We start from the raw sequence: 19,654 nt of genomic DNA, 5'->3' as shown, positions 1-19,654 counted from the left end.
TTACTATAAAGGTTTTTCAAGATTGCAAGGAATTAATTTCATCTATTTGTTTTGATTGTTTTCAATTTAGATCACCAATTTAAATCGTTTTTTAATCATGCCGTACCATATTTGGGATACTCCAGATCATAAAGATCTTGATAAAAAGCTATGGGCTGTCACCAAATTGGCAGTAGGTTACAGTGAGTATTTTTTATTTATTGTTATTCAAGTGACCTTTTTAATATTTCTAATGCTTGATTCTTAAATTTTTATTTGATTTCTCAAAAAATTAAAGGTACGGCATCTACAATCTATCAATCTTTCGCCAATTTTTTACCTGCATCAGCCAGAGCTTTTATGCTTATTTATGCTAAAAGTCTTATACCAAACGGTGAGTACAGTATTTACCATTTCGCATCACCTGGTCTTTGCTAATTATTCAATGATTCCAATCTCTTCAATTTTTTAAAATAGATAGTTCATTTAAGATGAGATTTCCAATCTGTTAAAGCTTTTTACTAATAAGAAAATATGTCTAGATGAGCTCATGATTGTATGATTATCATTATGTCCACAGTGATATTTGTTTACGTTGAAATTTACTGGTTTTTTTATAATCTTTAGTTGTTGCTGTAAATGTTGGTATGACAACTGCATATTTAACTGCAAAAATTCGTGGCGATGTCGATAACCATTGGAACTATCTACCAGGTGCATTAGCTTTCGCCGGAACAGCAACCCTTTTACGTAAGTTCTATTTATTCAATCCACAAGCCATCTAGTCAATTTAATCACTTTGTGAATTCATTTTCACCAGGATTCAACTCAACTTGGTCACCTGGTCCCCGTTTCGGTATCCATCTTGTGCTCGCTTTGCCACTTATTATAGCAAAATATGGGCACATGGAAAGGAGGGGAGGAAATTTCCCAAGAATTTGGATTGGATCAGAACAAGCTGCCGACGCATTTGGTGGTGTACGCAATAAAGTTCCTCTTGAATATATGCCTCAAGATTGGGGTCGTCGACAGTAATATTCTGTAATTAATTTTCGATTTAATTCAGTCTGAATGACTTTTTCTGTTTATTGTGATCATAGTATCTTAAAATTAAATGTATTTAATTGCAATTTTCGTAGAAAACTTGAACATCAATCATATTTGTTATGTTTAAGCATTTATTACGCCTAACCGGAACGCCAGACATAAAATTTGCAGTCGATTTCTCTTCATAAATAGCCGACCCATTTCCATTTTAATCCAAAATCATCTAATTCTAGCTAAAGCCGCTGATCTCCTATCTGTATTTTGGAATAACGACCTGATCAAACTTTTGACTTCTTCTGGAGTAAATGCTGCAGCAAGAGGTCCATTTCCATCCGACCATCTATCAACAATATCTTTTAGACTAGCCTGAAAGTATTCGAAAAAAAGTAAATTGATAAGTTTGCTCATAAAAAGCTACTAATTTACATACTTGGAGTATTATTTTAATTTCTTGAAACTGTAACCATTTCGGTAAAATTTGTCCATAAGGAAGAGAAAAATTTTCCATCAATTGATCAATATCTTTTGTGATTCCATTTAAGATATCTTCAAGTTTAGTAGCTGTATACGCTGGTATATCTTCCATGTTCAATATTGAACTAATTATACCGGCAACCATGCAATTAACCAAGGTTCCTATTAATTTGTTACACACAGATGATGGAAGGACATCAAGAAGTGAAGTTTTAATCAAATTTATATGAGTAAGACCTTTTTTTAAAGCCTTATAGAACGGTGTCAAAGATTGTTTACTATTTGCATCTTCACCTGATGCAGCTTTCAGTGCTTCCGTCACAGAAGAATCCTCAAAGAAGTCCATTATTATTTGTTTGTGTTTTTTCATTAAATCAATTATTGTATCGTACGCAGATTCTTTTATAGCAGGGATTAAATCGATAAAGGTTACGATGAATTTATCACTTTCCCATAAACCATAGTACATTGGAAGGATTGTTAATTGGTGTGCAATGAATAGGCAATTGTTATGAAAAACAGCGGCATATTTAGGAAATTCACTGATCATTTTTTGATGATTAATTTGACAACTAATTAGATAAAGTTCGAGGATACTTCTAATAGCTTGATAGAAGCAATATCGTTCTTCGTATTCTGTCCGATTACGAGCATCTATCATCATCTGTTTAATCATTAGAGCCAAATCATAGATACTTTGGCTGACCTGACAAACAGGAAACGAGAAAAGACTTTGATTGATTGTCGGGCTATTTGATTGAATTGTATTCGACGCATCGTCACCGACATTAATAACAGGGAATAAATCAGAGCAAACCAACTTTCGAGCTCTGATAATACAATCTCCAGCAATTTTTTTAGTCAATTCAACCTGGCGCACTTCTTCTTCATCAACAGGACTTGATGATCTTAAGAGTGGTGATGGATTATCACTTGATTCGATATCAGGATTAACTTCATTACCTGCATCTTCTTCGAGAAAATCGCCACTCTTCAATTTAACAGAATCACCATCCGCAGCCATTTTAGAAGCAGCTTCCTGGAGTTGTTTATTGCGTTGAGTTAACAAATCTCTAAGCTCTCTTATTTTAACTGCCGTATCACCTTCAAAATTTTTTAACTGATCATTTGCTTGATCTATTGAATTATTCAGGTTCCCCAAGAATTTTGTAATCTCTTGGAAACAATCACGGAACTGTTCTTCATCACGAACATTTAATTTATCCCGTATAGATGACTCGATGGTTTCAATTTCTCTATTAAATTCACCGATTAATTTCTCTATAGAAACTTTGCTTGAGGTAGGATTTTTTAACCATTTCACTAAGATCTCCATGTTACAGGTTGTTTAAATTATGATAATAAATAATTAAAAAATCACAGGACCTAAAGGCATAGGTTTAATAGAGTCCAATAGCACAGTCTTTGATCTACGGCCTCGGTGCAAGACAAAGAGTACGATACAAAGTTGTTTACGTTTTGTTACCAGATTGCTGGTTGCCAAACCAGCTTTGGTTGCTATTGGTGTTGCTAAGGCTTTCTCATTCACATGTTTGTCTCGTTTACAAACTCATGTTTAAAACTTTTCATATTTTTACCTTCATGTCTTGGTAAGTATTTTATTGTAATTGTTCATTACATACAAAATCCCCGTTCGTTACAATATCTCAATTCTGACAATTTCGAAAAAAGATACAGTTTGATTCCTTATATTTTGTTTTTTTTGGAGTGCTGACATCTATGTAAACTACAGGGGAAACAATTAATTTTACAGTTTAAACAATTAGATGCTGATGGTTGATTCCCCTTTAGCCTTTCTACCCTTTTCCCTTTAGGGGGAGTCATTAGACCGGACTAATTGTTTAAACTGTAAAATTTAATGTTTCCCCCTGTAGTTCACATAGATGTCAGCACTCCAAAAAAACAAAATATAAGGAATTAAACTGTATGTTTGTGAAGAAGAGGAATACTATGTTTGCTGTATTTTCACTTACCAATCACTTGATTAGGTCAAATCAACTTTCAAATCATCTACTAATAAAATCTGAAAACGAAATGAGCATCCGATATCTATCTTTGAATATGTTTGGCTAGAAATACGAAGATTCATTTTCCCACAGTGAATACAAAAACTAATTAAAGATTGGCATTGATTTACAGATGAATTTGTAGATACTGAAAATTTCATGCGGACCATAAAGTAAATATTAATATTTATAAAATATTACTCTGTAATCCGAACAATTAAACTGCTAAATTTCCAGGCTTAAATGAATGCCTTGAAGTAAAGTAATTGATGATTAGATATCTGTGCTATTCACGACGCATAGCCATTTAAAACAAACCACAAAACTAATTGCTCATCTTATCTATTTTCAATTACATAGATTTTAATTACATAGATTTTAATTCCAATAGATTTTTATGATGATACGGAATTTTGTTTTTTTCCTTATTAAATGTATAGGATCAATTTGTCTTATCTACAATTAAAATTATTTGAATAAGTGTTCGCAAATAATAATTTTGTAATGCTTTTTTCATATGAGCTCTTAGCTTAGATTCAACTACAAACAACATTCTATGCCTAACCAGTGTAACGGCCAACTTAATAGAATAACAAAATAATTAATAAGTGAATAATAATGAGTAAATATTAACAATGAGTTAATCTTTTAATTACCCTTTTAAATTGTGAAAATAGACAGAGTTAAAATCTATAATTAATTGTCAACCCTTGAATCGTGAAATTTGTGACGGTGAAGTTGATCACTTGTGGCCGCGGGATGTAAAGATCCAAAAAACACAAGATATGTATGAAAAAATGCTTAAAATTATGAAGAATATTTTATAATGATTAAAAAATCGAATTAATAACCAAACACTAAAAATACGACTGAGTGATCAATTAATAAGTTCGAAAAATAGGAAAATGTTGTTTAATATCTATCTGTTTGATTTCAATTCCCTAAAAATGGTAAGTACCGATTAAGAAAATAAATTATTGATGACAAAGGAATCATCCATTATATGCACTAACTTTACTCGCCTCGTATGAGCTGTTACGAAATATCAAAGTCTATGAGCCATTTAATGAAGCACTTAGTAGTATAGTAATTTTGTTTGGTTATGTCATTGATTTTTTAAATTATTTGAAAAATATTTAGATTAATTTTAATCATTTTTTCATACAGCTTCGTCTCCTGTATTAGCAAATATCTATAATTGGTGGTGTTTTGCCATAAATTTCAATTTAAAAATGGTTTCGTTCAACACCTTTTGTGCGGATAAACAACATTAAAATTAACATTATTTGAATTCAATCTCCTGTAGCCGTTGAAACGCCATAGCAAGTTTTATTCAAGAAAATTCAAGATGTGATCTAAAATCAATCGTTCACTACGTGGTCAAATAAACATGAGATATTGATCGAAATATTTATATATAAAAGTGTATTTTTATTTGCAAATTTTTACAACATTGATCTAAGTTTCTCCAATACATTGATATGATTACGTTTGGGTAACAATACATTTTGTGTTGATCAGTACTTGGTTTTATCAAATTGGAAATTGAATAGATAAATTGGTAATTTGATTAATGAGACTAACAAGGCTTATGCTAGGCAGCAGAGTTGGAATTGTGAACAGTTTCATTTTGTTTACAGCATTGAATGGGATACTACTTGATAGTTCGTTGACAATCTGTATGCAGTTAGTGGGAAGGTTTAAGAAAATTCATGGAACCGTGAAACCTGTTTGGATTGACTTTGAATTGTATACTGTGAAAAGAGATCGGGAAACCGGAAAAGTATGAAATATCACAAAGTCTGAACCGGGAATTGGAATGATTGAGATTTAGATTAGTTTAAAGTAAAGGATTAATTTACATTCATCAGATCAATTGAAAGCGGATATACAAATGTTTTCTGGTTGAGGCTAATTATCTATTCAAAATCTATTTTTGACGTTTGGCGGAACACTTCTTAATTTCATATTTACTTAAAAATGTTAACAGTTGGTTACGAAAATAGAAAGGTAACAAGGCTGGAAATGTAAAGTTGTTTGTAATGGTTTCACCATTCAATGACTTTACCTTCATTTTCAACCTTTACCGAGCTTCATTACATTATAGTCAGCTAAAATTGTCCAAATTATGAGCATATATATCATTGGCTTCAGCTTATCGACCGAAAAGTCCACCGGCTCCACCTCCGATCTTTTTGACACCAGCTCCACCAGCAGCTCCAGCAGCCTTCTTGAATCCAGCAGCACCAGCAGCTCCTGCTTTACCACCAGCTGAACCAGCGGCTCCAGCAGCAAATCCTTTCTTTCCACCAACAGCGCCCTTCTTGAATCCAGCAGCTCCTCCAGCAGCAGCGAAACCACCCTTGGCTGCTTTGCCTCCGACAGCACCACCAGCTGCACCATAACCAGCAGCCTTACCGAATTTGAAGCCTTGGCTAACACCGAACTTCTTGATTACTCCGATTTTCTTGTTGTAACCAGCACCTCCGGCTTTGACGAAACCTCCCTTTTTACCGAATTTCTTGCCGAAAGCTCCAGCAGCGAATCCCTTCTTCACGGCTGCACCTTTCTTTCCACCGGCTGCACCTGCAGCTCCATAGGCAGCACCACCCTTTGCACCCTTAGCTCCGGCTGCGTAACCGGCCTTTCCAGCTTTTCCAGCTTTGAATCCAGCAGCAGCACCACCGGCCTGATAGAGATGAAAAAGGTTCAAAATTAATCATAATTCACTTGATTAACTTCAGGTAATCCTAGTGAGACACTTACCTTTCCACCTTTGTATCCTACTAATCCACCACCAGCACCACCGCCGATACCACTTTCTGCTCCTTCTAAATCAGCTGTGACATCTCGTCTTTCCCTCTCTAAAACCTGGTCATCACCATCAAAGGCTTCCTCAGCATCGTCTTCAAATTCCTCTTCAGCTCGAACAACTTGGCAGCATAAAAGAAGTGAAGAGACAAACAAAGCGAATAACTAATGGAAAACAAAAAAAAAGGTAAAGATGTGTTATTAACAGTGAACATTTCAATTTTCACTTGTAAGTATATTTCAATTTAAACTGATATTTACCAATTGCTTGTTCATTTTAAAGTTGAGTTGAATATAAAACTTGAGCAAAATTGATTTTTTTAACGTTGATTCAAAAACAAAATTTTATAACTTTATATGTTGATATGCTTTCTTTGTAAACAAATTTTCAGCACACTATGAGATTGATTTGTACACTTGTTGAGATATTTCAATTGTTAGTTGATACACTTTGAAGTGAAGTGACTTTAAAATTCAACCTGTCCCGACTTATATACCTCGAATTTTCGCCCATTGCCCTTGATGAATACTAGCCCATTAGCCTTGGAGTGATTTACTTTACTCAATAAGTGATGAAAATCTTTTGCTTTCTTCCATTCTAACCAACCTTTTTGTTATTTCAACTTGCCTTCTCATTGCCTTTCCACACCATATCAATTGATGTTGGGCTTACTGTTGTTAAAATCGTCAGCGTCAAGGAACCATGTATCCGTTACAAAAAAAGGTAAATTTATTATCTGGAAATTCCAATTTAAATTAACTTAAATCTTAGATCAACAGATTTTATAGATGACAAGACAAAGCCAATGTAAGTAAAATATCTATAAAATTGCGCTTCTTTTAATTCATCTATGAAATAAGTAAACAATTTACATCCATTCAGAATGGCCATTCATTTGAAATAAGAAGTCAGCTGAAAAACAAATCTATTGGAACATATAATTTGTTTGTAATTGGCTAATTGACTGTGGGTTTTGTTTTAAAATCAGTGTAAAAATATTTTTTGTTTTACATCTTGTATCTATTAGTATCTCGATATGGCCCTGAACAAGAAGGTCGGTCGATAATTTTTGAAAATTTATGATTTTAGATGAAAAATGCTGAAGCAATTTCACCGGAGAAAAACAAAGGAAGAGGAGAAGGTTAAGAAAAAATGTATTTCAATCAACATGTTCAACAGATTGTCGCAGGGAAACCCATCGAGGACAAAGTCACATATTAGGACTGATTTGGGCAGCAATTAAGCTGATTGGCTATGCGTAGCAGCTAAAGAAGAGATCATTTACCTTCATCTAAGGATGTGGTTAATATGGAAGATCAATTTCGACTTGAAACAAGATTCTTGAGGTTCAATTTTTCGTTTAAAAATTTCCGATTGGATTTATTGGCATTGTCCTCTTAAAGTTTATTGATCTTTAACCATTAGTTGGCCATTGATTGGTTTAATTTAATTTGAACAGCTGAAACGCTGCTTTCCGGAAAGCTAGCTTTACCCTTTATCTAAAAATTTCAAATCAACTTTTCTTAATCGATGCATCAACCTTAAGTTACATGAGATGTATTAGGATTAATCATTTAATTTTACATTTCTGTGCAGCGTTAATCAATGGAGGATGGATTAGACATTTAAATTATTGCTATCTTTCAAGTAATTAAAGTCAAGGGTGCTGTATCAAGGATTAACCAAAATGACAATTAGCATATGTATTTTAATCAACTTCAAGTTTTTCCGTTCTTTTATGCATACGGAAATAGCAAACACTATTTCTCATATTAAATCAAAATTTTTATTCGCAAATGTCATTCTCTATAATTAATTGGTCATTATTTCTAGTAATTTAAAAACCTAATTGACTAGTTAATGGCTATTAATTCCTTAAATCGGACTGAAATCAAATAAAGGCTTGCTTTAGCGACATTTAATAAATGTAATATCATGTCAAATGTTTTAAGATGAAAATAAAGATTTCATTGTTACGTTTAAAATAATTTCAATAACGAAAATTATATTTAAAATGATTATTATTCAATTAAAATACAATTTGACAGTTTGTGAGACTCAATTGTTAAATATAGCAATAATCACTGTTTGACCAATCACAGTCAATAATTTAAGATAAATAACACATTTTGCTGATGACGTGATGACTATGTTATAAAGAAAGAAATTATTTGACCTTACTTTAGAGGCAAAGAGTTGAGAGCTTCTTTGCTCTACATTTTATATTTTCAATTAAATAATTATTTAAGTCAATTCACTTTGGTTAATTTGTTCATCTTGAAGATTCCAAGTCAACGTTTTATTTTTGATTTAAAGTGTTTTAATAAGTTCAGGCAACCATGATGATCAAGGTGTGTATCTTAATAAACCGTTTTCACCCCTTGTGTCACAAGATTGATCTTTTGTCTTGAAAATATTTTGTCTTTAGTCATCTGGAGCCATGCCGTTGATATCATTATTATCGTTTTTATGGTTCGTCTACCATTCCATGGCTATTTCTGATGGACAGATAATTCAGCAAAAAATTGAAGATTTACCACCAACAATTGTTTTGCCAAATAGGATAAAGGATAATTTCTTAAAATTTGATCTTGCAAGCGAAGGATTGCTGGGTGAGGTTGTTTCCCAGCAACATTGGAATCTGATTCAATTACAACAAAAATTAGGTTATCAGTTTAGAGTTTTTAGAGATTTTGAAGCTCGCTCTGCATTTGGTGTTAAACCTGGATCAATGATATCAGAAAGACAAGCAATTAAACGTTTGGTGGCATCAAATACTGTTACTTATGATACATTTCTTGGAAATCCGAATGTTCGACAGCCAGCATTCTATCAACCTGGAATCAATGAAATCGAAAAGGTTGTTGATTCCTTGCATGTTGAGGCACGTGAAGTTGTTTTTCCCAACAAAACTAGCAATATTAAAGGTCTAGTGTCTCTCAATCTTCGAGGAAAAGCTAATCTAAACTGTGCTTCAATAGATATCCATAATATTCCAACGCTGTTTTTAGATGACTTGATATATAATCAAGGATATCGCTCACAATATAAAGTTGTTTCACCTATTTATCTGACCGCAAGTGCAGCAACCGATAAATTATTTGTCAGACAAATAAATGGAATGGATGCCAATCGTGGTATAGCTTTGAGACGCTTTAACAAAGTATCTATTCGAAGTCCAGTAAGAATTGGCTATTTGCATGCAGATTTTGTCTCAGCTAAATTTTTAAAAAATGTAAACTACGACAACTTGATTTTCCTCCACGATAAGCGACCTTTTGTCATTTCTTCTCCAATGGATTTTGATTCCATAAGATTCTACAACAACACTCCGGACATCGCCTCGATCTCTAATGTGCATTTCGGAACTTTCGTCTCATCTGTTCTCACATACAGTTCCGATCAAACTATTTTAAAACCAATAAACACTAGAACAATTAATGCTCCAGCTATTGATTTGAAAGGTGATCTTAATGGTATGGATTTTAAAAGACGAGTTACAAGGTTACTACGAGCTGATCTTCCGATCAAAGTACCAAGTTTAACTGTTAGTGCAGCATCCATGAAAGCACAAAATTTTATGATGAGAAGTCTAAACAATCTTAACTTTCCTGAGGAATTTTTAGTTCAAAATGCAGCTCAAATTATCTCAGGGCCAGTCAATTTCAACCACTTAATTTTAAAGCGTGCTAATGTCATTGGTTCGATTAATGGTCTACGTTATCCTGATAGTTTCGTAACTCTTGATGGGGATGAAACACTGAGTTCAAATTTATATTTCACCGATCAGTTGGTTGTTAGGAAAAATGTTTACACTGATGGCTATTTCGGCCGTCGTAATATTAAGGACCTGACTTCTTGGGCTATTCATAATGATAAAATGTTTAGAAGAATTCGCAATAACCCAAGTGGAAATGTGATTTTGAATGGAAATCTGCTTGTTGGTGAAACAATCAATGGCTTCAAATTCGATCACCTATTACGAGATCTGGTGAATTTATCTGAAACAGGAGTTGTCCAGGTTTCTGGAACCAAAACATTCTTAAATAGTATTTATTCTCCATTGGTCAGGGTAAAAAGAATAAACTCTTTGCCGATAACCAATTTCGCGTCAAAAGCAAACCCAGCGATAATTTCACCAGTTCAATTCACTCAACCTTTAACAATTAAAAAACTAGATTGGAAAGAAACAGCTGAAAGAGGTTCGATATTGGACTTGATGCAAAGAAGAGTCAGTCTACATCACAATGGTATAATAGATGGTGATATTTATTTTAATGATTTGGTTATTGACTCTCTACAAATGGATTCAGGGTATCGAATCAATTCATTATCACCTCTCGATTTAGTTTTCCATGGCAAGCAGCAGACCATAAGAGGAATCAAGATATTTTCATCTGGTGTTACCTTTTTGAAACCGATCCAAGCAACTAAAATTGAAGTTGAGCAAAGATTAAACAATAGACGTATCAGCACAATCACCGCACAAATTGGTAAACGTCAGACTTTCTTCTATAATCAATTAATTTTGAAAAATTCTACCGTTTCTGAGTTAAAATTTGGTCCATCAAATCATCGTGGTAAATCCATCGTGAATGCCTTACGAAATATTCTTCTCAAAGATGGTGATCAAGTGATTAACAATAAGAAAAAGTTTCTTTATCACGTTTCTTTTGATTCCCCGATAATGTCAAGATCAACGCGAGGTGTTATAAATGGAACCCGTAAAGGCTCTTTGTTTCTGCATCCAGATATAATTATTGATCGAAATTTCTATGCCGATAGTTTGAACATTTTGGGTAATCTTTTTGTAAATGGAAAGGTGAACAATATCGACATACCCAGGAAACCAATTGATCTTAGGAAGCCTAGCAATCAATATTACACCATGGCAGCTTCCCAATCATTTTATGAAGGATTGAAAGCCAACAGCTTGAAATTTAAATACTTGAATGGGCAGCCATTTGAAAAATATTGGCACAGTAAAATCACACCACAATTTTCAAGTCCCATCAGTGTCGGAAATTTAAATGTTTACGGAAAGATCAATGTCAATGGTTTGCTGAACCGAGTTCCGTTGAATATTTTACAACAAATCAGAGACAATCAAGCTAAAAGACGAACAGTAATACATGGTGATGTTATATTTAACGATAATGTGAACATAGCTAAAAACTTGCATGTATCTGGGTTCATAAACAATGTCCAGTTTGATCGGTTATTCAATGATTTGGCAACTCCAGTCAAAGATTTTACTAGAACTAAAACATTGCAAAGTTTGGCTATAAGGAAAAATTTATACGTTCGATCATTCAATGGAAGGCCTTTGAACTCTTTGTTGAACAATATCGTCTTGGTTCATCCCCGTAGCACTATTTATCTGGCTGCTCCCATTGAATTTATTGATAACATCGTAGTGAGAGGAAATGTCTATCAAGATAGAGTACAAACAATCTTCTATCAACATATCAATAATATTGATTTGAATGAACTTCTAAGAAAAGCAGCTGATCAGCAATTCACAAATCGGCAAGATACTCTCGAATTTTTGGATCCTGTTGAAATAAGGAGTGTACATCCGATTGCAATCACTGGAAATGTTAATGGTGTGAATCCTAAACGAGATTTTATTTGGTTAAAAGATTATTTCCAACCTTACCAAAGTATTACTGGTTTCAAATCATTCTCTCAAGTAAATTTTGATTCACCTGTTGATATTAGAAATACTCTCAATGGAATCAACTTGGTAAATCATGCACGAAATATTATCGACCCAACAAGACCTCAAAAAATTTCCCAGCATATAAAACTTGATGGTACAGTAAGCTTATTATCGGGTCTTGATGTCTCTCAGATTGGACAGATGGATGTTTCAAGCTTGGTCAATACTGCAACCCGAAACAATGAAGTCATCAGAGTTAAGCATAAATGGATCTTTGATGGACCACTCATCATTAAAAATGATTTATTGGTTAATGGAAGGATACAAAATGCTCTCTTTGACGAGTATTCATTGAGAAAAGAGATTCCTCGAATTAATAATGCCACAATCGAGATTGATCATTCTGCTCTTAGGTACGCTGACCCTCTGAACTCATTGATTCGTGATCTACAAAAAATCCGACATTCTTATTCTGGCTATTGGAACCAAACTCTTTCTCAAAAATTAAACAATTTGGATCGTACAATTGAAGCCAACAAGAATATGACACACAATTTAAATCGTTATATTCATTCAATTCCCATGGAGATCAAAGGTTTCCGAGTTCACCAGAGATTCCCTGATGTAAAGGGCCAGACCATTACTCATCATTCTTCCAATTCATTCAGTATTGGTTTAATGGATGGTGAAAATGTCATCTTTAAACATCTATACTTTTCTGGGTCACAATGGATGACTGGAAAGGAAGTGACAACTTCATTTATAAAAAATTACGAGTTTAAACTTGATAAAAAAAGCTACAATCTGTATCAAGCCTCACCAAACTCGTCTAATTTAAGTATATTAACTAATGAGAAAGAGATAATTGGTTACCTTGGACGTGCTTATGACGATCTCAAGATTCTAACATTGAACAAGAAAGCCAAAATAATATCTGCATTATCATCGCTTCGTGGTGTAGTTGAAACATTTACATTTGGCATTGTTAATGGTCAACCAGACTTCAGGGTTATCAGCAAAATAAATGTCACTATAAGTAAGTAATCACTAAAGCTTATTGTATGTAGATTTATAACTTAATCTTTTGTTCTTATAGACGCCCGTAAAATAGCACTATTCCGCATTGAAAACGAGATATATTTAACTGTAGCTCGAAGCTCAGATAACAATTGTGAATCGGATGAAAATCAAAGCTTATTGTTCCATTGGTTAGAAGAAAAATACTTCAAATTAGTCCAAAAATTCAATCATTTTGAAGCAACAAATGTTATCCATTATTCATTCAATGAGCAAAATTATTTAGCCTTCAGTGAAGGCAAAGGAAAACTTCATCGTCTAACAGATAAAGCAATCCATGTTTACCAAGGAATCTTCTATAAATGGCCTGACTGTCAGTTTGATCATTTCCATTCGATTGATTTCGAGGCTGCATTAGATTTACAAGCTTTCACGGTTCCATCTTCCAGGAGATCAGTTCAATTGCTGGCAGCCTTAAACTCGTCGACTCTTACAATTTGGCAACATAAAGGTATGTTTCATCAAATCTTTTTTTCCTTTTAATTTTTTCCAAAATCGTTACCTGTTTCTCATTTCATGAATCATCTGTTATTTGCAGGAAGTGCTGGTTTCACGCAAATTTGGTCAGAAAATTTAGATGAAGGACAGTCTTTTAAATTTTTCCTCATGAACCAAAAATTGTACCTTATTGTTGCCCAGCTGTCACAAAGAATCGGATCTTTTATTCTAGAAGCAATAATTTAATCATTTTTTCCGTGACCCTTGTATGAATAGCATTTCTAGATTTTTTACCTTTTCTTTAAATTTAAAATATCCATTAACTTATTCTGTTTTTCCTTGAATCGTTACAATTTTTTAATCATGATATAAATTATTTTTCTACAAAATTATTTAATTTTATTCGTTATAGTCAATTTTTATACTTTCCTCCCATAATTCAATTGTTGTAAACATTTATCCAAAGCAAAAAGTAAAGAAATGAATTGCAAAGATGAGGAGCTGTTTATCTCATCCCTAAAGCTATCCTTTTTCGGTGATTCAAAATTAACTGTAAAAATTTAATTTAAATTGATTTCATTTTTCACTATTCAATTGTTTTTAACATATTTCAATCTTTATTAGTTCTATCTTAACCTTTTATTTAGATGAAGTATGGCACATCACAGATTATCCCGTCGAAAACTTAAGGAATTGCGAAAAATGAAGAAATATCCAAATCGCAATGCTCGATTGATGCTGAAGCGACTTCGCTCTTGGCAACAATATCATGCTCCAGATCCACTTAGACACAAATTACCTATTTTATTGATGAGTGGTTATGTGTTTACAATGGTTATTGCCTTGCTTTTTATTGGACTTGTCCTTGACTTGATTATAATTCAATTTGAAAATCAATTAAAAAACGAAGGATTTGCCGGATTTGCCGCTCTACATTCAGCGAATAAGTCACTCTATTCTGGGCCTTTGGTAAATTTGTTTGCAATTAATTTAATTGAACTATCCATCGATCAACAGAATGCCATTAAAAGTTTACCTAAAAAATTGGAATCAATCAAGAAATCGTTGGAAACATCAAAACAGCTTTTCCAAAATTTATTTAATCATCAAAATATTATTTCAGTAAAGGCTAAGACATCTTTGGATCGATTCAGTAAATGGAATGGGACATCTGATAGAATGAATCCACAAATCGATATTCAGAAAAGACTCCTTAGTGAAGTTTCAAAAATTGTTTTCAATCAATCTGTGTTTAATGAATTGATATTCAACATGATTTTGCCAGTCAACTCTTACCAATTACAGTGTGGGCGATCTGGAGTAAAGCTTGGGTCACAAATCGGTGCTCAATGGCAATTGGTTAAATCAAATGGATCCAAACTTTTATTTCTTGCATCTGAAAATTTGTCAAATATAACTGAGCTCAATCTCTTCGATATTATTGATGAACTCAATGTTAATATATCAGCTTCTAATAATGCTAATTTGTCGTTATCTTCCCGGTCGGTTACAACTTTTGATGATGGATATGCTGTAAAATTCAAGACAAAAGTTAAGCGTAAATATTCGCCATCCACTGTTACATGTGGTCTTTGGTTACGCACAAAATAATTTACCATCAGCCACCAGCAATTACCAGTTTAATTGGTACGTATACTTGAATAATACTACAATTGTACCTTTTTGTCCATCTTTAGCTGGTTATTTATTTATTCAATTGGTGCTGGAGATTCAAAACTTATCATATTGGCTAAGAAATAATTTAACCCTTTTGAAGTGCCTTATATTGGTCTGTCATGCACCTAATCAAAACGGTTTGATCATACCTGAGTAACAGTTTAAGTATTGTTTAAAGTTCAATATTTGCAAAGTCTCACTGTGATTATTGTACAAACAAATTGTTCAACATTCTTTCAATTCACGCCCCGTTGGTGCAATAATGAGATAATTTCTGTGAGATTTCATGCATCTCTTAATCACAATAAACGGTGATACTTCTTCACTGACGATAATTTTAAATATTGTTCTATTGAACTGGAATCGCATTTTTATCAAAAATCATTAACCCCTTGAAAATACCCTTGATTAACCTTCAATTTAACAATTTACAGAGTGTAACCAGAGAAGTGTCAGTGTTTTGGTCACAATATTTTTTATTTCCTTTGCAATTTAGCTCTTATTCAGTGCAAGAGATGCTCAATAGTGTGGAAACAAGAAAAAGAAAACGGTTATTGTGTTGACAAACTTAAACTTATCTTTTTGATTCAATAGTGAAGCTGATTCTTCGCTTTATTACGACCTATTTAACTTGTTCGAGATTTAATTTAAATTCATGTGCATTCCTTAATTATTCAAAAAAATTGAACGATGGCTGGCATGAGCAGAAAGGATGAATTCATTTGTTAAGGGAATAAAAAATATTGCAAAAAAACCTTGACATTCGTTTTGCCACACCCTGTACAATTTACATCGTACTGCTTTATAATCATATGCTTTCGCAGTTTATCTTTAGGTGATTTACTTAATCACCGATCACCTTTTCATCTGTAACGATAAGGTTATAAAAAGGTATGTTTTGTATGTTTTTCAACAAAACCTCAAAAAAATTTAAATGATGGGCTGATTGCCTTATTGTATCATCTATCCAATGAGCCTAAAATTGTCTTCTTGTATGTAATTTATTATCCGTAATTAAATCGCAGGTTAAATAAAAGATGAATTGAGGAAAAAAATGCTTTTAAAAAGTAAAATATGTTCTAGCAAAACTAGCTTCTCAAATTTTCACCAGGTTCAAAAGTATCGATAATGTTGATCAATGTATTGATGTTTCTCACTCAACTCACTTAGCGCAATTTTCTATGACAACTATAACTCTGTTAATATTTCTGTTTGTTTATTAATCATCTGAAATCTTATATTTTTACTGTTTTATTCTTGTTTAAAGAGATGAGTAGTTTAATAAATGGTGTATACAAGTATAGATTAATTTGTTGATGAACCTGTGAACTTTGAAACAACTTGACACACTGTGTGTTAGAAAAGTAAACAAAGTTTTCTTTTCCTCAAGAACTGTAAATTGTAGTTATTCATTTTGTGTAAGTATTTTTGAAAGTTCATTTTTTTACTCATACTAAACCTTAGCTTCAATATTTCAGATCATGGTCATTCGACTGTTTGGCAATTCCTCGGGTGTAATTCATAGGATAATCCATTATGGAAAAGTCTTTCGGCTCACAGTTAAACGTGACGTGAAGTAAATATATTTACAAAGTCCTTTTTAAAATATTACACTTGTAAGACTGCCTATTTTTAATACACATTAACTGACATATTTTACTTTATATTTTTTTCAAATTATTATTCCTTCCTTCCTAAAGAGGTTCGATAACTTTGCTTTCTACTCAATTTGCATGTTGGAGATTAAAAAAGTTGAATATCACTGTATCTTCCACTTTCACCACTATTGCCAATCGAAATCAAAATAAACCAGCCTTAATTTATCAAGGAAAAGTATGGACTTTCAAAGATCTTGATTCCTTCTCCAATAGAATCGCCCAAACTTTTGTATCAGCTGGTTACAAACCTGGGGATGATGTTGCTTTGTTTATGGACAACAGACCTGAATTTGTTGGTATCTGGTTGGGTGCAGCTAAAGCCGGACTAACAACAGCTTTCTTAAATACTAATCTTAAATCATCAACTCTATTACATTCAATAAGTGCTGTTAAAACTCGTGCTCTTATCTATGACTCTGCTTTAGAATCTGGTAAGCCTAATTTTGAAATCTTATATTTTGTAAATGTAATAACTAATAGGGAAGTCTCAGCTAATATTCATTAATAATCATGAGCGATATGTAATTAGGTATGTGTTTCAAATTACTTCCTTTATTTCGGTATATTGATATTGTCTCTTTAATGTTGTAGATGACTCCTCTGTATTTAATGAACATTTGTTAGTACAAGTTTGTTTGAACATCTGAATCTTTTACCTGAAATTTCAACTCATATTTTATGGTACATAATTTATTGTTTAATTTAATATTTATTTAATTGTAATATAAACTTCTAATTTTTCATTTTACTTTACCATCTAGTTGTGCAAGATTTATTGGACTCACCCCAATTCGATAGATCTATTGATATTTACTCGTATGGCGACAAACAGACACATGATGGCAATAAGAAAGAAATCAAAGCTTTGAAGCCATTGCTTGATCATACAACTGATGAACCAGTAAATCACCGCGGCAATTTTTCAGGTATTCAAAATAAAGGGAAATAATTTAGTATGCAACATTTTAACTTCAATTATTTTTTCGTCGCTTTTTTAGATCGTTTATTTTATATTTACACATCAGGGACAACTGGATTACCTAAAGCAGCCATAATTACAAATGCTCGATTTTTCGTTTTCGGTTATGGCATTCACAAAATCATGGAAATGCAACCAAATGATATTTTATATACTCCATTGCCTCTCTACCATTTTGCAGGAACGGTTCTAGGAACCAGTCAATGTATACTCTATGGTACTTCAATTGTCTTACGAAATAAATTTTCTGCCAAACACTTTTGGGATGATTGCAGAGAAAATGGTTGTACTGTAAGTATTTATGAAATTTCTATGTGATTGAATTTTAATTGAATCACCACTTTGTTTTTTCCACTATTAGGTTGCCCAGTATATCGGAGAAGTAGCTCGTTATCTTCTTGCTGTACCGCCAAGTGAAAAGGATCGTGATCACAAAGTTCGCTGTGTTTATGGAAATGGTTTCCGTCCATCATTATGGTCAGAATTTAAGAATCGTTTTGGCATTGAAAGAATAGTTGAATTTTATGGTGCCACTGAAGGAAACTCAAGCACTGTTAATCTTGACAACCGAGAAGGTTCTTGTGGTTTTATAACAGTTTTACTACCTCAATGGATATTAAAAAAATTGTATCCTGTTATGCTGATCCGTGTTGACCAAGAAACAGGTGAACCTTTGAGAAATGAAAAAGGATTATGTGAAAGATGCAAACCAGGGGAAGTTGGTCAATTAGTTGGTTTAATTAAACATAAGGATCCTATCAAACAGTTTGATGGATATGCAGATAATGAAGCAACAAAGAAGAAAATAATTCGCAATGTTTTTACTGAAGGTGATACCTATTATGCTTCAGGAGATTTATTGACTATGGACGAGCTTGGTTACTTTTACTTTAAAGACAGAACTGGTGATACTTATAGATGGAAAGGTGAAAATGTTTCTACAGGTGAAGTTGAAGCAGTTATCGGGGCCATTACTAATCATGCTGATACAGTTGTTTATGGTGTTATTGTACCTGGCAATGAAGGTAGAGCTGGAATGGCTGCTATCAAAGACACAACTGGATCTCTCGATTTAAAAGATTTGTTGAACAAAATGAAAAAAGAGCTACCGCAATATGCCATACCTGTTTTTATAAGATTAACTTCTGATATTGAGATTACATCGACTTTTAAAATGCCAAAAGTTAATCTCAAGAAAGAAGGTTATGACATTAATTTGATAAAAGATTCAGTTTTTGTATTAGATTCGAAAAGCGAAGAATACAAAAAACTCGATGAAAATATTTATAAAAAGATAATCAGTGGTGAATTCAAGTTTTAAGTATCTATTATTTACCGGTAGATACGCAACTCTAAACGCTGAATATCTTTTCTAAGTTTTCCTAATACACCCAATGAGCTTTGTTTTGAATAGCATTTTTCTATTTTTACAAGATAACAAACTAAAATAATTTCACCGATTTCTTTCTTTTCTTTTTAAATTGTTACAATTTGCAATGACGAATAAAAAATTATTCTGTTCAAAATCGTGCCCTATTCAGGACGATTAAAGTATATTTCGTACCAGCAAATATACTCTCCTGATTAATTTAAAGTGAATCAAGCTTTTTGTGTTTTTCATCGCAATCTATTGATTTCTTACAGTTAAAACAATATATTTGTAAATATATCCAAACACTTAAGTTCCTTCCTTCAAGACGCTTTTTTTTCAATTCAATTGTGATTATTGGTTCTTAATAAATTGTTTTGTATTTTACCTAATTTAATATTTCCACTAACTGATTAATGAATAACAGAAAAATAAATTCATTTACAATTTATGAA

General features: G+C 32.8%; 6 protein-coding genes and 2 long non-coding RNA genes across 10 annotated transcripts; 6 read left to right on the top strand and 2 right to left on the bottom strand.

Moving 5' to 3' along the window:
* Window positions 1-18: 18 nt before the first annotated feature.
* On the top strand, window positions 19-1,109 carry LOC107362530 (uncharacterized). Its single transcript, XM_015929617.3, has 4 exons — window positions 19-182; window positions 278-373; window positions 607-729; window positions 800-1,109. The coding sequence occupies exons 1-4, from the start codon at window positions 98-100 to the stop codon at window positions 1,012-1,014; spliced, it is 519 nt and encodes a 172-aa protein (XP_015785103.1). The 5' UTR covers window positions 19-97; the 3' UTR covers window positions 1,015-1,109.
* On the bottom strand, window positions 1,029-2,953 carry Zw10 (Zeste-white 10 kinetochore protein). Its single transcript, XM_015929614.3, has 2 exons — window positions 1,457-2,953; window positions 1,029-1,392 (listed from the first exon to the last, which is right to left on the bottom strand). Exons 1-2 carry the CDS (start codon window positions 2,834-2,836, stop codon window positions 1,246-1,248), a joined length of 1,527 nt encoding a protein of 508 aa, XP_015785100.1. The 5' UTR covers window positions 2,837-2,953; the 3' UTR covers window positions 1,029-1,245.
* A 928-nt stretch (window positions 2,954-3,881) lies between these two features.
* On the top strand, window positions 3,882-4,935 carry LOC112538905 (uncharacterized). The gene is made up of 2 exons (XR_003082325.2): window positions 3,882-4,314; window positions 4,695-4,935. It is a non-coding gene; the product is annotated as an uncharacterized LOC112538905 (long non-coding RNA).
* Window positions 4,936-4,937: 2 nt separating this feature from the next.
* Window positions 4,938-6,791, bottom strand: LOC107362770 (uncharacterized). The gene is made up of 3 exons (XM_015929897.3): window positions 6,600-6,791; window positions 6,294-6,503; window positions 4,938-6,216 (listed from the first exon to the last, which is right to left on the bottom strand). Exons 1-3 carry the CDS (start codon window positions 6,612-6,614, stop codon window positions 5,683-5,685), a joined length of 759 nt encoding a protein of 252 aa, XP_015785383.1. The 5' UTR covers window positions 6,615-6,791; the 3' UTR covers window positions 4,938-5,682.
* Window positions 6,384-8,070, top strand: LOC112538904 (uncharacterized). Of its 3 annotated transcripts, none has more exons than XR_016200936.1 (4): window positions 6,384-6,525; window positions 7,030-7,062; window positions 7,111-7,146; window positions 7,367-7,500. It is a non-coding gene; the product is annotated as an uncharacterized LOC112538904 (long non-coding RNA). The 3 variants fall into 3 exon arrangements; XR_016200937.1 differs by lacking the exon at window positions 7,367-7,500 and adding an exon at window positions 7,936-8,070 and having other exon boundaries at window positions 6,425-6,567; XR_016200934.1 differs by having other exon boundaries at window positions 6,425-6,567.
* Window positions 8,071-8,518: 448 nt separating this feature from the next.
* On the top strand, window positions 8,519-14,010 carry LOC107362237 (uncharacterized). Its single transcript, XM_015929259.3, has 4 exons — window positions 8,519-8,690; window positions 8,768-13,037; window positions 13,098-13,529; window positions 13,617-14,010. The coding sequence occupies exons 1-4, from the start codon at window positions 8,679-8,681 to the stop codon at window positions 13,760-13,762; spliced, it is 4,860 nt and encodes a 1,619-aa protein (XP_015784745.1). The 5' UTR covers window positions 8,519-8,678; the 3' UTR covers window positions 13,763-14,010.
* On the top strand, window positions 13,938-15,140 carry LOC149094792 (uncharacterized). The gene is made up of 2 exons (XM_089270123.1): window positions 13,938-14,068; window positions 14,141-15,140. Exon 2 carries the CDS (start codon window positions 14,171-14,173, stop codon window positions 15,125-15,127), a length of 957 nt encoding a protein of 318 aa, XP_089126249.1. The 5' UTR covers window positions 13,938-14,068; window positions 14,141-14,170; the 3' UTR covers window positions 15,128-15,140.
* Window positions 15,141-15,267: 127 nt separating this feature from the next.
* Window positions 15,268-19,591, top strand: LOC107362244 (long-chain fatty acid transport protein 4). Its single transcript, XM_025160907.2, has 6 exons — window positions 15,268-16,611; window positions 16,672-16,769; window positions 16,894-17,282; window positions 17,613-17,777; window positions 17,850-18,121; window positions 18,192-19,591. The coding sequence occupies exons 2-6, from the start codon at window positions 16,675-16,677 to the stop codon at window positions 19,149-19,151; spliced, it is 1,881 nt and encodes a 626-aa protein (XP_025016675.1). The 5' UTR covers window positions 15,268-16,611; window positions 16,672-16,674; the 3' UTR covers window positions 19,152-19,591.
* Window positions 19,592-19,654: the final 63 nt, after the last annotated feature.

This window comes from Tetranychus urticae, chromosome 1 (genome assembly GCF_039701765.1).
Source record: "Tetranychus urticae isolate SD_2017Ah chromosome 1, NJAU_TeUrti_SD_1.0, whole genome shotgun sequence".
In the NCBI taxonomy this organism is placed as follows: domain Eukaryota; kingdom Metazoa; phylum Arthropoda; class Arachnida; order Trombidiformes; family Tetranychidae; genus Tetranychus; species Tetranychus urticae.
The sequence above is the reverse complement of the archived record's forward strand: the minus strand, read 5'-3'. Positions and strand labels throughout refer to the sequence as shown.